The sequence below is a fragment of the Gymnoscopelus braueri genome, assembly GCF_963280865.1.
Source record: "Gymnoscopelus braueri genome assembly, chromosome: 11".
Taxonomy (NCBI): domain Eukaryota; kingdom Metazoa; phylum Chordata; class Actinopteri; order Myctophiformes; family Myctophidae; genus Gymnoscopelus; species Gymnoscopelus braueri.
Window position 1 is genome coordinate 17989451 of NC_137613.1, and position 16810 is coordinate 18006260.

The 16810-nt window shown below is 43.3% G+C and overlaps 1 protein-coding gene across 8 annotated transcripts in view; it reads left to right on the forward strand.

Annotated features, from left to right (window-relative positions):
• The window catches only part of col11a2 (collagen, type XI, alpha 2), an 85085-nt gene that overhangs the window by 64846 nt on the left and 3429 nt on the right, over positions 1-16810 (forward strand). For all 8 annotated transcript variants that reach the window (XM_080441311.1, XM_080441307.1, XM_080441308.1 and 5 more), the window contains 20 exons: positions 1487-1594; positions 1974-2027; positions 8371-8424; positions 8577-8630; positions 8752-8805; positions 8910-9017; positions 9172-9225; positions 9333-9386; positions 10388-10441; positions 10590-10643; positions 11374-11481; positions 11738-11791; positions 12150-12311; positions 12963-13016; positions 13176-13211; positions 13330-13383; positions 13942-14230; positions 15002-15117; positions 15672-15740; positions 16252-16488. In XM_080441311.1, coding sequence (XP_080297437.1) covers positions 1487-1594; positions 1974-2027; positions 8371-8424; positions 8577-8630; positions 8752-8805; positions 8910-9017; positions 9172-9225; positions 9333-9386; positions 10388-10441; positions 10590-10643; positions 11374-11481; positions 11738-11791; positions 12150-12311; positions 12963-13016; positions 13176-13211; positions 13330-13383; positions 13942-14230; positions 15002-15117; positions 15672-15740; positions 16252-16488 — 1827 coding nt within the window. The remainder of the gene's footprint in view (positions 1-1486; positions 1595-1973; positions 2028-8370; positions 8425-8576; positions 8631-8751; positions 8806-8909; positions 9018-9171; positions 9226-9332; positions 9387-10387; positions 10442-10589; positions 10644-11373; positions 11482-11737; positions 11792-12149; positions 12312-12962; positions 13017-13175; positions 13212-13329; positions 13384-13941; positions 14231-15001; positions 15118-15671; positions 15741-16251; positions 16489-16810) is intronic.

Consider the following 16810-nt stretch of genomic DNA (forward strand, 5'->3'; position numbering starts at 1 on the left):
ACCATTACGATCTGAACGCAACTGTGAAGCCCGTTTCTTAATTTCATCAAATCTCAGCTGTTTATTAGCGTTTTAAAAAACAACGGGAGATCAAACTGCGCATGCGTCGCATCAAATCCAAACACCCATTCTGTTACACTGTTGCCCTCTGCGTCGCGGCTCCGTGGTGTGTGTGTGTGGGGGTGGGGGAGGGGGGGGAGATGATCGCACCACAACTCGGATCCGCGGCCGTGTATGCACGGACACGCACGTGCACATGCACGTTGGGGAGGCACGTGTCAGAATGTACATTATTTGTGTTCGCGCGACGGCCGTGTGTGTGTGTGTTCGCGACGGGGGACGGCTCTGGCTGCATGAGGATGTACCGCGTTGTGTGTGTGTGTGTGTGCGCGCACGCTCGCGCGTGTGTGTGTTGGCGACGGGGGACGGCTCCGGGTGTTAGATCTGTATATGTGCGGGTGTTTGTGTGTGTTCTGTGCCTCCACGACGCTGCGACGGGATGTGCGTGTGTGTTGTACACAGTACAGAGTACAAACTCACTATCCATCCCTGATAAACTGTCCGTTCACAGCGCATAAGCCAAACTGCACACTTTGGGTGCTCATATCCCCCTACGGGTATGGTCTAGTCAAATATAACTCAGGCTTTAGGTTCTTTGTGCTTTATTAAGGTAGCTCTCCACCAAAAAGACTACTACAGAATGATTACTACAGACTAGCAGCAGTTGAATGAATTTGGGAGATTAGCCCATTGGAAGGTGTAAAGAGAAGTTGCTGAATGCACCTGAGAGCCGACACCGAGCTTGCTCGGTCGGCTTTCGACGCTTCGGACCCGACGCGACAGCGTATCCACCGGCCATTCAACAGCAGATTTTCGGCGACAGACGCTTTCCAACACTTACCACCGCCGCCGACGCGGTGGAGAGCTACCTTTAAACAGCACAGTGGAGAGAGACAGGAACCAGAAAAGTCCAACATGTGGCTCAAGGTCACGTGTTGGGTTCAAAAACCATGTGAAATCTTGACTTATTTCCTGTCTGTCACCACTGCACTGAGCAAGTAGAAAGAAGTAAATAAGATAGGGATGCACCAATATATCGGCCGCATATCGGTATCGGCCGATATTTGCCACTATCGGTCAACCTCATTTGCTGGTTAAGGTTACAGTAGTTAGGAGGCAATTATGTTGTGTTTCTGCAGATTCTGAACAGTTATTTCTTATAATGAAGATGTATTTGTTTCCTTGGCACAAAAGGGGGAAATAATAACACCAAAAACTAAATAAACAAATATCGGTAGCGGCTATCGGCTAAATTGTTATTTTTAGTTTATTTTTTTAATCGGTATCGGTATCGACCAAGAATTTCCATATCGGTTCATCCCTGAAATAAACTAATCAGAATATAAATAATCAAAAATAGTTCAAACGTAAAATTAACAACGACCATAATTTAGTCTACAATACAAATTAAATTCTTGCTGTCCAGGGAGCTGATGGAGAGCTTGGACCCAGGGGTCAGCAGGGGCATTTCGGAGCCAAAGGAGATGAAGGAACCAGAGGATTCCCAGGGGCCCCAGGTCCCATCGGACTGCAGGTATGAAGAACCACAACGACATAATTATTAATATCAGGTAACACTTTATAGCCCAGTACAGTATGAGCCACATGAGGCAGTGACAACGTAAGACACAACCGCACATTGCAGAACATATACATTCACATGTCCAGTAAGCAGTGGTGTCCAGTAAGCAGTGGTGTAAAGTATTGAGGTATTTTTGCTTTACTGGAGTATTTCCAATTTTCAGTACTTTTACTTCTACTCCAGAGTAGAAGTAAAAGTAATAGAGGCAATTATTGTACTTTGAACATCTTGTGTGTACCCCTTTTGGGTTCAGACCCACTGCTTGGGAACCACTTTGATTGTTAGAGATTAGTTCTGTCTCTAATTGGGATTTATATCCCGTACTCTACAGGGATTGCCAGGAACATCAGGAGAAAAGGGCGAGACTGGAGACGTTGGACCCATGGTGAGTTTCGTGCTTTAAAATACACACGTTTTGACACCTCCTGATTGATAACATTCTGAGGGTGGTGCCATTCAATAGTGTGGTGGTGCATTCTGGGAACACACAGGCGACTGCCGCTCTGGGACCAAACTATGTGTATTCCATTCCAGTAGCTTTCAATTGGTTTAAAGGTTCTATGATATTCATTTTCACTTTTTTTATTTTTTATGTTTTTTGGGGGGTTTTATGGCCTCAATTACACCCAAGAAATCTGAACTTTGAACATTCAGTGGATTTTCTGTGGTCTGGGGTTTTCTGAATAATTAGGCTGAAAAGTAATCTGAGTTTGGCCCTTCGGCAGTGAGGTCACAGCCGATTAATCCCGCCCACTCTCCTCCTCGCCCCTCCCCTCCCCTATCCTTTCCTTTGGGGGGGGGGCGGAGCAGAGGCGATCACCAGCGACACCCGCAGGCAAAGATTAATTTTTTCATTGCAGTTGAAAAGGCTTTAGAAATGTGAGAGAAAAACACCTGCCATGGATCAATGGAGTGGAATTTTTTGTTAAAACTTTCTATACACGTTTGAAGGACCATGACAAAGACTTTTAATGTGTGGTAAAACTGAACGTCATGAAACCTTTAACAGAGCAACATGTTTGTGCTGATCATTATGTCAGAAACCAATGAACATTATGCTACATTTGGCAGTTGTGGGTTCAAACCCATTTGGAAAGCTATTGCTTTAATCAATGGAAATGGTAAAGTGTTGTCCCTAAGGCCCTGTCCACCACGCTAGCATGGATATTTTCCAAAAAACCTTTTTCCTCTACGTTTGGGCTTCGTATCCACACGCGAGCGGCGTTATCTGTTTGTGATAGCTTGTGCCGTATTGAACACAGAAGCAGTTCCTGATCTGCTGTTGATCGGGAATGCGCTCTAATGGGTTTCTGCGTTTACGTGTGTACGCAGGTCGTTTTTTAACCTACGGTCATGTGGACTGGATTTATTTATTTTTGAACAGAGATCGAACATATCTGTTTAGAAAAATATCCATATAGTCAAGTCCTTTGTAAAGGTGAAACCAAGTTAAATCAAAATCCATCACAGTTGGACAAACACAGACTGATATACTTTACTGTATGTACACTAGGATTCACAGTGATTGTACAAACATCAGTTGTGAACAGAGGCGTCATTTAAGAAAAAACTAGGGGGTGGCAAAAAAAAAAGGGACCACTTAAGCCCTATTTCAAAAGGGTGAAATATAGCCGATGTAAGTATTGTGAGCTTGTAGATCGGCTATTTTTCCCTGTTTAAAAAGGTGGTTCCCACCAAATAGACTACTACAGATTACTACAGACTGGCAGTCAGTCGTATGAAGTCGGGAGATCAGTCGGTTGGAAGGTGTGAAAACAGTTGCTGTGATTAATTATGGTTGCACACAAGAAAACGTGTCTACAACATGTTTCACTTTCACATGCAGATGGATGGGCGTGGATTGAGATCATAGATAGATGTTTTTTTATTGAACAACAAATATCTAAAATCTGATAAATCTGCAAAAAACTAAATTGGGGAAAAGAATAATGGAGAATATACACAAAAATAAATTAATTTGAGGTTAAAAGCAAACTCTAGGGGTTGGCAATTGCCATCCCCTGGGACCCCAAATGACACCCCCGGTTGTGCATTCGACTTGACTTGAAAACACTTAAAACTAGAGGTGTGCATAGTTAAACCACTTGAGTCACTGTCAGATGACATAAATGTCCTTGACCTTTGACCGCAATCAGATATTCAGATGTAATATAGGAAGATGAATTGCCTTCTGTTGGGATTTGATGATAATATAGTGTATTGAGTCATTGCGGACAGAGTGACGTACAGTGCATACAGAAAACCATTCCAATAACGTTGCTATTGCTTTACAGCTCAACCAACAAGGCTCCAATTGTTGTACCAATATCAAAATACTTAAAGCACAATTAAAAAAATATGAATAAAAAACATAATAATAACCTAAAAATATAAATAAAAATCCCAATAATAACCTTAGTATTTAACTGACTGTGAAATAGTGTTAAAATCAAGCCATGTAGCCCTTTGTTGGTGGATTTGCATGGCATTTGGTTGGAATATTTCAAATGGTACAAAAATGTTCACTGAGTTCCATTGTGATTGTTTGAAACCATGCTTAGTAAACATTAATGACCTCAATTACTATTCAACCTAGAAAGGTTGTTTTGATGTCAAACCCTAGGTTTTAGTGCTGAACTGAACCAAATTCAAGGTGATGTCACATTCTACTAAATTATGCAAAGACAACATGTTACCCTTTCCTATATATTATGTTTTTTTTTAAAGTGAACACAATAGTTCACATTTCAGGTAGTCAAGTATTACAATGGTAAACATTTCTGGAAGCATACATTGTACCTATATATTACTTACTTACGAAATTACTTTACTAACCAGAAAGTCGTCATCATCATCGTCATCCTCTGACTCTTCTGGAAGAAACGTGTTCTCAAGTTGACACAGTCCACAGACATGGTAGTTCATATCTTCTACAAGAGCAGCGGATTGTCTTGCAGGCTGAGCAGCAGTTACAATGAATGACCTTCAAGTGACTGTCTGCAGCAGCATTCATTCTTGACATGCATCAAGAGCATCAAGTGGTACGAATCGATTATCTTGCAGGTTCCACCCCTAACCCTCATATGGTTCTAATGATCGCTCAGAGGGGAGCAGCTAAGTTAGGGTTCAAGTGTCTTGCTCATGGAAACCTCGACACATAGCCCGAGCTGGGAATTGAACCTGGGACCTTCTGTTTTCCAGGCAGCCTCTCTTACCATTCAACTATGGCTCCCCTCAAGACCGAAGGACAGGGTCTCCTTTTACAAGTCTTTTTGCCAACACTGGAAAGCAGACAAGCTGTGTCACAAGCAGTCACAGCATGGATGTATAACTGAGAACACAACATATCTGAGGATTTATTTTAAATGGTTGATGTCATACACACAGATTGCCATCAACTTTACACTTTGGACATGACTTCTCAGATTTTTGGTCAGGTGTTGGCAAAAAGACTGGTCTCCATATCGTCGCTGTCAGGCAGAAACCAGCTAACTCCATTTTCAGCTTTTTTCATAAATCAACGCTATTGAACACCCCTTACGTCTGTGTGTTGGTAAAAGAAATATTGAGCCAAATGAAAAGGCGCTTCTGACAAAACTCCATTGGATCCTCAAACTGTCGACCAAACCAGCTAACTCCACCCCCTCTCCCCTGCGTGGCACACAGAGCAGCTGCAGACTCAGAGCGGAAGAAAACAAACTTTAACGAGGCAGGGTTTTCCCCCCCGTAGTCGTTAAAAGTAACTATGCAGTGTACCTGTTTATAAAACTTAGCACTGACACTAATGTTATGAAAATAATTCTGTTCATAAAATGATGTAGTGTTTTCTGAGGAGAGCAATGTGACAAGAAATTAGTTCATATAGCATTTCTCTCGCCAGTTCAACTGAAACTGCAACTCCATGAACCCATCTTTGCAGAAGTTATTGTAATATTTAAAGTTCTGCTTTATTATTGTAGGACTATATAAGCAGTGTTATGAAGCATCAGGGCATTAATTCACGCGTTGTGATGCATTGTGAGCTTGGAGATCTGTTCTGGAGGCTGTTCTTATCAATGATGTACAAAACCTCCTAACTCCACTTGAGGTGGATTTGGGTAAAGTGGTGATAATATAATAACACATGCAAGTATCTGACAATATATAAAGTCACAATTCCAACTTTGATGAGGCAGTATTGCTTTGTTTTAAAAAATACAAGGTTTCCTTCATTTCCAGAAAGGTTTCTGCCCAACAGCAGAGATATGCTCTTGTATGTGGTCATAGAGAGACCGCCTGGGTTCGATTCCCATCCCCGGATACTTGTCGAAGTGTCCATGAGCAAGACACGTAGCCCCTAACTGCTCCCCCCTGAGTAGTGATGGGAAAAGAAGAGGTTATGGATGCCATGACCTAGGGATGGAACCTGCAGATTAATCGATTCGATGAATCAGTAATGAATGGATGCTGCTATCTTGAAGATCATTCATTGTAACTGCTTCACAGCCTGCAAGACAATCTGCTGCTCTTGTATAAGATATGGACTACCATGGTACAACAACTTGAGGAATGTCACAATTCCACATACGTTTTTCTGTTGGAGTCAGAAGATGACGATGAATAGTGAGGGGTGAATGGGCTGATAAACCTGGATTACTGGATTACTTGACGACTTTGTGATTATTTAAGTAATTTCATAAGTAATAGATACAGTATATGCTTCCAAAAATGTTTTATCATTTTAGTACTTGAATATACTAAATGTGAGCTATTGTGTTCATTTTCTAAATAATTGCATAATTGCATAATTTAGTGGAATGGGACATCACCTTGGGATGCCATCTTGGATTTGGTAATAGATTATTTTACTCATGGCAATTTCACTGATTCAGTTGCATTCCTTGAGCCCTAAAACCTAGGGTTAGACACTATCCCATACCTAATACCATGCCAAAAATTTGAAATCTTTTGCCAAATCTTTATAATTTTTGACATATTCCCTCCCAGCTATCAGGTATGCCACATCCATTGCATCAGTTTAGGCTCACAATCCTTGGGCACCGTACCTCTGGACAGGGTATTTTGTTAATGCCTGCATGCATGGAATTAAAAGAAAACACTGTGCTGGTTAGTAATCGGCCAGATGCACCACCAATTTACCACCCTCAAAACTAGAGGCCAACATGCTTTGGATAAAGGACCTATATAAATGCACCATTTACCATTTTACTTGACCTAGGCTTGTATTTGAATGACTTGAGAGTTGACCTGGACTTGTCTCGTATGACTAGAGATTTGACCTACACTTGTATCAAATTACTGAAGACTTGACTTGGACTTGGGATTAATTTGAACTTGACCTATATCAAATGACTTGAGATTTGACTTATTTTTATTGAATTACTTGAGACTTAATTGACTTAGCTTTGTCTCGCAAAACTTTAATCTTGACCTAGACTTGTCTCGTATAACTTGAGACTTGACCTAGACTTGTCTCAAATGACTTGAGACTTGACCTAGACTTGTCTCAAATGATTGAGACTTGACCTAGACTTGTCTCAAATGACTTGAGACTTGGCCTAGACTTGTCTCAAATGACTTGAGACTTGGCCTAGACTTGTCTCAAATGACTTGAGACTTGGCCTAGACTTGTCTCAAATGACTTGAGACTTAACTTAGGCTTGTCTCAAATGACTTGAGACTTAACTTAGGCTTGTCTCAAATGACATGAGACTTAACTTAGGCTTGTCTCAAATGACATGAGACTTAACTTAGGCTTGTCTCAAATGACTTGAGACTTAACTTAGGCTTGTCTCAAATGACTTGAGACTTAACCTAGGCTTGTCTCAAATGACTTGAGACTTGACTTGGACTTGTCTCTCATGACTTGAGACTTGACTTGGACTTGAACCGAAAGCCTCAAAAACTGCTCTGCTCTCTACAACCATATCTAAATAAAGCCTAAAATCCATTTTATATGATTGTTAACTCTTTCACTGCCAAGAGTATTTTCATAAAGTACTCCCCCAGTGCCAGCAATTTGCGTTTTTTTTTAATTTTTTAATTTTGTAATTTTTCATTCAAATAAATTATCTGATTGGGTTTTTAAACCCATAATACAGTTCTACCAGTAGAGAGCAACAAATCGACACATTGATGACCTCGCTGGCTCACTCGCCCCCTCCCAAACAGGCTCACGTCACATCCGGTCATAACCGGATGTTGACATTTTCGACAATCGTTGATCGGGCTAAATTACGATGTGATACACGACTACGATGACTGATCGTCACCCAGACCAAAGAGAGTAGACGTGGACCTCTCCGTTCGTTTTTTATACCGTGTGAAAAAACGTGACTTTCCCTATTCTGGCCGAAAATGACCGCGGGAAAAAAAATGAGAACCGGAAACGGAATCTGCGTCATGAAACCGGAACCCAATGAGTCTGAAGGAGTCAGGAAGCGAAAGTGATCATGAAAAATAAACAGAATAGCGCGACCACAGTCAAAAGTAAAAACTCGGGATTTCTCGTGCTGGCAGGGAGGGTACTCGGGAAAAACTCGGGATATCTCGGGGCGTGGCACTGAGAGAGTTAATGGTGGCCATGTGTTTCATCAGATCATAACTAGTTATGATTAAATATAGGTACTGAACCCTATAGGTTGTATACCACTTTTGGTTCCTAGCCTTAGGGATTTTTGTTTTATGCAAACGTAATTCGTAATTGTTTACTCTGTTTACTTTTCTAGGGTCCTCCTGGTCCCCCGGGACCCCGTGGCCCTGCTGGTTCCAGCGGTGCTGATGTGAGTAGCTTTAAACCCTACCTGCAAAATCCTTATTTTAATAGAAAATAAAGTCTAGTATCATGGGATTTTTACTTTATAAGCTGACACTATTTGAACTACACTGTACTTTGTTGAGACCCTATAATAATGTATTTACATTACCTATTCAGGGTCCTCAAGGTCCTCCTGGTGGTATTGGAAACCCTGGTAATCTCGGAGAGAAGGTAAAGTGATTAACTGGTATTCATCATGTTATTGAAACGTTTCCCCCGCATGATCTACTGTAGTAGATACTGGAATGACCCCAGTCTGTCTCAATGACTGACTGAAACTTTGCGTTGACAGGGAGAGCCCGGTGAGTCTGGACCCCCTGGGATTGGAGGAGAGCCTGGAAAGAAGGTGAGTGGCTGAGTAGAGACCTTGAATTAGCCAAGACGTTGGTGTTCTCCCATCGCTCGACTCTTTGATCCAGCAGTGAATGACATTTGTGGTCCAAATTGCAGGGACCTCGTGGAGAGCGCGGAGAGAAGGGAGAGGGTGGACAGCCAGGTACTTCTGGACCCGCCGGAGGAAGAGGACGGCCTGGAGACGACGGACCTAAAGGAAACCCCGTATGGCTCTCTCTCAATCTCTCAGACACTCAAACACATACCATATGAAATTTGACTTCAATGTCTGATGCCTAATTCGTGCTCTGTCGCACGATGGACGTCGCGGGCCAAATTATGAATCGGGCTTGAGCTGTGTGTTCCCTTCTGTCCGCAGGGTCCCGTTGGTTTCCCTGGCGACCCCGGTCCCCCCGGTGAGCTCGGACCCAGAGTGAGTATCCCGACACGTCCGGCCGTCATCCTATTTATTACATATCTGATTTATAATTATTGCATCCAACAACGAATCCGGTTGACCTGTTTAACGTCGTCTTTCAGGGACAAGATGGAGCCAAGGGAGAGAGAGGAGAGGATGGCGAACAAGGAGAAGCTGTGAGTAGCAGTGAGAGAGTGTAATGTGTATCTGTTACAATGTATCTGTTATGATGTAGATAGATACTTGTAGATCGCCTATTTCCGGCCAATGTTCCCCTCAGAATATGGATGCTAGGGTTCAAGTGGTTAGTGTAAAAAGTCCCTATCACACAAAGATTTTGTGATGTGGGCGGCCATAGCTGAGTGGTTAGTGAGCCCGCCTAGGGAGCCAGAGGCCCTGGTTGCCCCAGGTACGATTCCAGGCCACGCCAGCATATGTGTCGATGAAATGAAATTTGTCCCTGAGCAAGACTCTTAACCCCTAATTGCTCACAGGCCCTCATTGGAAACAAGCCCGCAAGGACTTTCATGAACGTCCTGTTAAAAGGAATTATCCTTATCCTTTATAGGGACTGTGTGGCCCCCCTGTAGTAACTTTGAGGATCCCCTAGGGGTCCCGGACCCCCTGTTGGCATATAGGTACAAAGAGAAGTCCAGCGTGCTTCAGCCAGTTGAAGGTAGAAGAGCTTGTTGGCGCTCAACAGGGACAACTTGAATTATAGAGAATAATACCTGGCCACTTCAGGAGAGACTAAACCCACATAAAATACGGGAGCACTGGACTGGTCTGCATGTATTTATTATTTTGCAGGGGTGACTGACGTTTTCGACCGTGTCTTCCTAACAGTCAAACACAATAGTCGTTAGCATGTTCCCTCCTGAACCGTTCTCTGATAGCACATCAACCTGCATTTCAAGCTTCAAAAGTGTATTTGTAATAGAAAATTATATTTACAAATCATATAAGCCGATACAGTTTTTTATTAATACAAACACCATTTCAAAACACCCAAGAATCATGACTTTGTCATTAATACTTTTTTTTAATGGAATAGGCTTGAGTGACATCCAACTGTTTTCAATAGATGATGTCAGTGTGTAATAACATGTCTGCAACATGTCTGCTCGTTTTGAACTTGTCTCTCCCTCGCTCCCTCCCTCCCTCCCTCCCTCCGCAGGGCTCCCCTGGACCCACCGGTGAAAACGGAGGTCCTGGGCCAGCTGGAAAGAGGGTAACGTCACCTAGTTCCTCTTGACGGGCTTTCTTTAGTACCTGTGACACATGACACAGATCATATGGAAGCCAGATTTGAATTTGAAGATTTATAAAGTTGTTAATAAAACTGCCTTTAATATACGTTGTGTTGTATTTTTTTACAGGGTCCAGCTGGAACGAGAGGACCAGAGGGACGACAGGGAGAGAAAGGAACCAAGGTAAGAGTTCAGAGGTCGTACAATGTCATTTGTATTTTCCTCTGCTTTTCACGACCACATCGTGACGCATTTCCTAGTGAAACGGGCTGGGTGCGTCTCAGCCAATCACAGCTATGGGGACGTTGGGGCAAGGTACTGTAGGTGCAAAGTCCCATCGGGTTATGGGATCCGAACTTCTGCAGGCACTCACGCTGTGCTGCGTCGCGCACCTATGATAGTGCACTGCAACAAGGCAGTGATGAATCAAGTTATGTTACTGCATTGCTTATTTCTCACTTCAAATGTTTTCAGAAACATATTTTAGCGTACTGTTTAAAAGGAGATTTCTAACACACTTCTGCTGTCTTTGCTGAGATCTGTGTGAAAAACTGAGTGATAGGTGTCTGTCATCATATTATTGGTTGAAATTGGTTAGTTCACACGTTTTTGTTTGACATGTGGTAATTAAGATTGGACTTTTAGGGATTTTTGATAAGTAAGACGCTCAAGAGGACAACGAAGTGAATTTATCTTGTAGTGTGTCAAATCTGTAGCTTCCTGTTTGATTCATAGACGTCAGGGTTGTATAAAATATGGAACCTGGACAGATTTGAACGTGATCCTGTAGTTTGGAGTGACTGTAATTTGCGAAATGTCATTGAATGTGTGATCCCGATTCTTCTAGTGTGTTCAAGGCATAAGTCACTCATGATTAGATCATTAGCTAAATGTACATGCATTTTCTTCCCAGGGAGACTCAGGTGCCCTCGGAGCCCCAGGAAAGACCGGCCCAGTTGGTCCCCAGGGCCAGCCAGGAAAACCAGGAACAGAGGGTCTCAGAGGTCTTCCAGGATCAGTGGTCAGTAAACACACTGCAAAAGAGAAACAATGGAACCAAAAATGCAAAAGAACATGAATAATAGTGATAATAGGTGTTGGATTAACAATGGTGACCAAGACAAAGATACCACATACTGTATAGCCTAATAAGACTGTTGATGAGTGACTGTTGGTTCCTCTTTGCTATCAGGCTAGAGGACACATGCTGAATGTTGTTAATGTGATTGTTGTGTTGTGGATGTTGTTGTTCATGTGATCATTGCATTGTGTTTCAGGGTGAACAAGGATCTCCAGGCGCAACTGGACAGAAAGGACCACCCGGACCTCTTGTGAGACTTATTTTCATACATACATGATTTTATACAGTTTAAAAATAATTTGATGCACCATTTTGGCAACATAAATGGTAAAAGCGTCAGTGTTCATTTGGGGGACCATTTTGACAACGTTTCTACAGAGTAGTAGCATACAATATAAGCACCAATAGAGCAATACCAATACCAACAGGGAACCTAGAGGTGTGCGTAGAAGAGCCAATGCCATAATCTATTTACATCTATCTTCTGCTTCCCCTTTTTCTTTCTTTCACCTGGCTCTCTTCCACTCCTCTTCATCTTGTCTCTTCCACCCTCCTTATCTGTGTCTGCCCTTCATCCTCCTCCTCCTCCACACCCCTCCATACTGCAGGGTCCACCCGGCTTGCCAGGTCTTCGTGGAGATCCAGGAGCCAAGGGAGAGAAGGGTCACCCAGGTCTCATCGGTCTTATCGGACCCACCGGAGAGCAGGGAGAGAAGGGAGACAGGGGCTTGTCTGGACCTCTTGGATCGGGTGGATCCAAGGGAGAGACTGTGAGTTTGTTTTGAAACATTTCAGAGAAATGTTCCACAACCGTACTGATACGATGGACAGCGAGCGAGTATGTTTCCAAAAACGACTAAGTGTCACTGAACGGTGGTCACATGGCCCACTGGCAAGCAATTTAGACTTTTATACCTTGCAACAGCCTGGAGAGGAACCGCTCTCCAGCAACATGCAAATAGAATACACACTCTCTTAACCTTTTTTGCCACCCAAAATGGATTCATTTCAAATCGGTGTGTATTTCGACTCAGGAGAAAGGCCTGATTTAGTTGTGTGCCGGTGATGCGCATAAAAATGAGCAGATCTACAAGCTTGTAGATCAGCTATTTCTGGTGCACGACATGGTGTGCAACCAAGTATAAAATCAGCGGTTCCAGCAAGAGTCTCTACCTTGATCTATTATATCAACCTTCTTACATAGACAGATTAGACACCATCAGACACACAAAGGTGGACGTCCAAACCCTCCGTTTACATTTTGGCCATTTAGCTGCCATCCCAAGACACTTATATGCATGTTCAACTGCAGGCAAGCAATATTATCCCATTTGTATTTAAAGAGTTGAAACCATGCATGGGGATATGGATTTGTTTTTAATAATGTGTAAACATCCATCATCTCATGTCTTCTGTTGTAGGGTATGCAAGGAGCCACTGGACCCCTTGGCCCCGCTGGTCCTGCTGGTATGCCTGTGAGTATCTTCACCTCTGAATATAAACATCCTTTGTGAACCTGAATAGGTGACAGAACTTCCTGCATCTAAGAGATTCCAGTTGGTCATAGTAGCCTAGTAGTGACAGAAGTACAATGGTGAATCGTCACAATTACTGAAGCCTAATATCTTCCACAGGGCCCTCAAGGTGTCAAGGGAGCTAAGGGATCTTCGGTGAGTGCATCTGGCAGTTGTTTAATAACAGAGTTACACAATAATTCCTTGTATGGTATATGTTGTTGTTGTGTACTGTGCAGAATGTAAACTCTTTTGTGTGTGTGTTCGTGTTTAGGGAGGATCTGGACCTAAGGGAGAGAAGGGTGTGTCAGGTCCCCCTGGACCCCCAGTAAGTAATCTACGAACTCCTACTAGGATTTAATTGATTTATTTACTGTATACACATTTTGATGCCCTTATCTTTTTTAAATACCAAATAAGAGTAACATTTCTCTTCTCTTTTGGCTACAGTCCTATACTGTATGTCTAAAGTAGTCCGTTTGAGGGGCAGAAGTGTCCCAAGGAGTTAAACATGAGAACCATGATCTATTTTAATAATAATTTCAAAGACAAAACATTGCTTGAAAGATTGAAGAATGAAAACATACATTGTATACAGACACAGATCTTATCCATTTGTATATAAAACACAACCATAATTTAAAAAGACAAACACATGCCTCTCTGGGATAACGATGTCACAGATGATGTGTCCTCTTTTCCATGTTCATGAACATAGAAGCAATGTGATTAAGATTGATACAAAAAACATAATAATAATCTAAGGGCTTAGAAATATTTTACTTCAAAATAGCATCATTGATACCTCATTACAAAACATAGATCTACCACTCAACATCACGGACACTATTACTGACCATCCCTCCCCCCCCTTCTTTGCCTCCAGGGTCCACCAGGTGATGTGATCCAGCCCCTGCCCATCCAGAGGAGTCCCAAGTCCAAGCGCTCCATCGACGCCAGCCAGATGCTCTCAGACATGGACGCCGACACACCCGTGGCAGACGCCACGGGGGCAGACCTCCTGGCGATGGGCGCTGAGGGCATGGAGGAGATCTTTGGCTCGCTGAACTCCTTGCGGCAGGACGTGGAGAGCATGCGCTACCCCCTGGGCACCCAGGACAGTCCCGCACGCACCTGCCAAGACCTGCACCTCAGCCAGCCCGACTACAAAGACGGTAAGTGGTGAGGGTGTGGCCTGTGGGTCAGGGCAGGGGTCCGTACTGTAAATAAAGGTTCATACGTTTTAAAACCCCACGACCTCATAACTATGTATGTGAAAAGAACTTAAGGGTCAGGACAGGAACACATAGACACAAGTCATGAACATCTAAAGTGTAATATGATATCAGTCAGAGAATAGGGAAGCTATGAGAGACAGTTTAGTGAACATGCAAGATGGAAGGCTCTGGTAAGATTCAATCATAGGCCAGCAGAGGTCATTGTTGTTCTGGAGATGTCTTACCCAGGGCTTGAAATTAACCCCCACAAACCTACCAAATGCTGAGGGAAAAACTATTGAACTACTGTATGCTTGGCCCGTGATGAATCTGTCTGAAGCCACAATTCTGCTAGTCCTAACCCTACAATTATTCCAACGCTGAGTGTCTGTCTGTCAGTAAAAACTGACTGTGGGCAGCTATTGTTCTCTCACATTAGTTTGTCAAGGTACGCAAATTAGGCCTTGTGGAGATATTTGGGATAAGAAAATAAATCAAAATAAAATAAATTAAAACATTTTGGCTCTGTGTACGTTCTGATTGGCTGGTATCTTTAAAATCTAGAAGCCATGTGAGCCGTTGATCCAGAGGCCTGGTGATCTCAAGCCCCGGTCTTAATCATTACACTTCAGATGCTAAGCCTGGCACCCTTCACAAGTCTATGATTAAACGCTGTTTTCTGCCTGTATTTTTACATATTTTTCCTCTCCCCTCTGGCTCCTCCTCCAGGCGAGTACTGGATCGACCCCAACCAGGGCTGTTCCAGAGACTCCCTCAAGGTCTTCTGTAACTTCACCGATGGAGCCGTCGAGACCTGCCTGTATCCCAGCAAGACCATTGACACGGTCAGTCCCCTGGCCAAGATACATTAATCAGGCGTTTGAACAACATAAGAGGACCATATAGTACAATACAGCACATTATCTTGTGCTGTATTATTTTTCATTATCTTTCACATCACACACATTAAGTATTATAAGTGTGAGTGTATACTTGTACAGTTGCTATTTGAGTGAAAATCTGGTGGTGTAAAGAACATAACGGCGTGCACTGTGCATAGTTGAGCAGTGAAACGCCTAGTTTCAACATCATTTAGAATAGGATTGTCCTTTCTATCCTCATCTATGAAAGTTAATGCAGAGAAGTGAAATGTGATCAGTCTCATCCATCTACGATGAATAGTTAACTTTTAAGTTAATTAAGTAACACAATGTTTTTCACAATAATTGACCTTTGTCTACTTTTAACTCAAATCTTTGCTTCTGGGGGGTCTCTGGAACAAAATATTTTGAGATTGGGGTCCGCGGCCAAATACATATCATTTTGGGGGGTCCTTGACATGAAAAGGTTTGAGAACCACTGGTATAAGGTATGTTAAAGGTATGTGTGTTCATGGCAGGTGAGGATGAGCACTTGGGAGAATGAGACTCCAGGATCCTGGTACAGCCAGTTCTCCACAGGCAGCAAGGTGAGTAGCTCTTCTGTTCGGGACATACAGTATACAGGCTGCTTTTAACCTTCTGATTTCACTCAATGTCTCTATTACCTCTATTCTCTGATGTCCACACCAACCCAGATTATAAGAACTCGTCTAATTTCGCTTTCTCCTGGTCTTCCCTTTATCCCCCTGACTCCATAACTTCCTTCTCCTCCTGCTAATTTTCTCACCCTCTCTTCTCTATCTCCCTCCTCCTTCATCTGACCCCCTACTTGTTTCACATTGCCATTTCACCTCCTCTTTGCTCTCCTCCTGCTCCTAATCTTTCTCCGCCCCTCCTCCTCTTTTCCCTTCCCTCTGTCCCCCTTCCTCCTTCACCTCCTCTTCTATCTCCACCTCCTATCTACTCTTACATCCTCCTCCACATCCTAACTTCTACTCCCTCTTGCATCCACCTGCTACCCTCTCCTCCTTCCTCCCTCCTCCGCCACATCCTAACCCTTCCTATCTTCCTCCACCATGTACCTCCACCTCCTCCCAGTTCTCCTACGTGGACTCCAATGGGGAGCCGGTGGGTGTGGTCCAGCTGGGCTTCCTGCGGCTGCTGAGCGTTCAGGCCCGTCAGAACCTGACGTACCACTGCCACCGCTCGGTGGCCTGGGCCGACCGCACAGCCAAGGGCAACCACAAGAGGGCGCTGCACCTGCAGGGGGCCAACGACGAGGCGCTGAGCTACGAGACCAGCCCTTACATCAAAGCGCTGATCGACGGCTGCTCTGTGAGTGATTGATACAGACAGATTGATTGATTGATCCATTCATTCATTCATTCATTCATTTTCTCCCTTTCTGTGACACATTTTGACTGTGGACAAGTAGAAAAGCACACACATTAAAGGGATAGTTCACCCAAAAATTAATGTTTTTCCTATCGATTAGTCACCCCATGGAGACTTGAATTCATGGATATTTTTTAGTTTTTGTCGCAATTCTAAGCCAATAATTTCATGACCAGCGAACCGGTAGGAGACACAAAGGAGACTACCGGAACCGCTGCCGGTCATCAAATTATTGGCTTAGGAATGCGGCAAAAACTAAAAT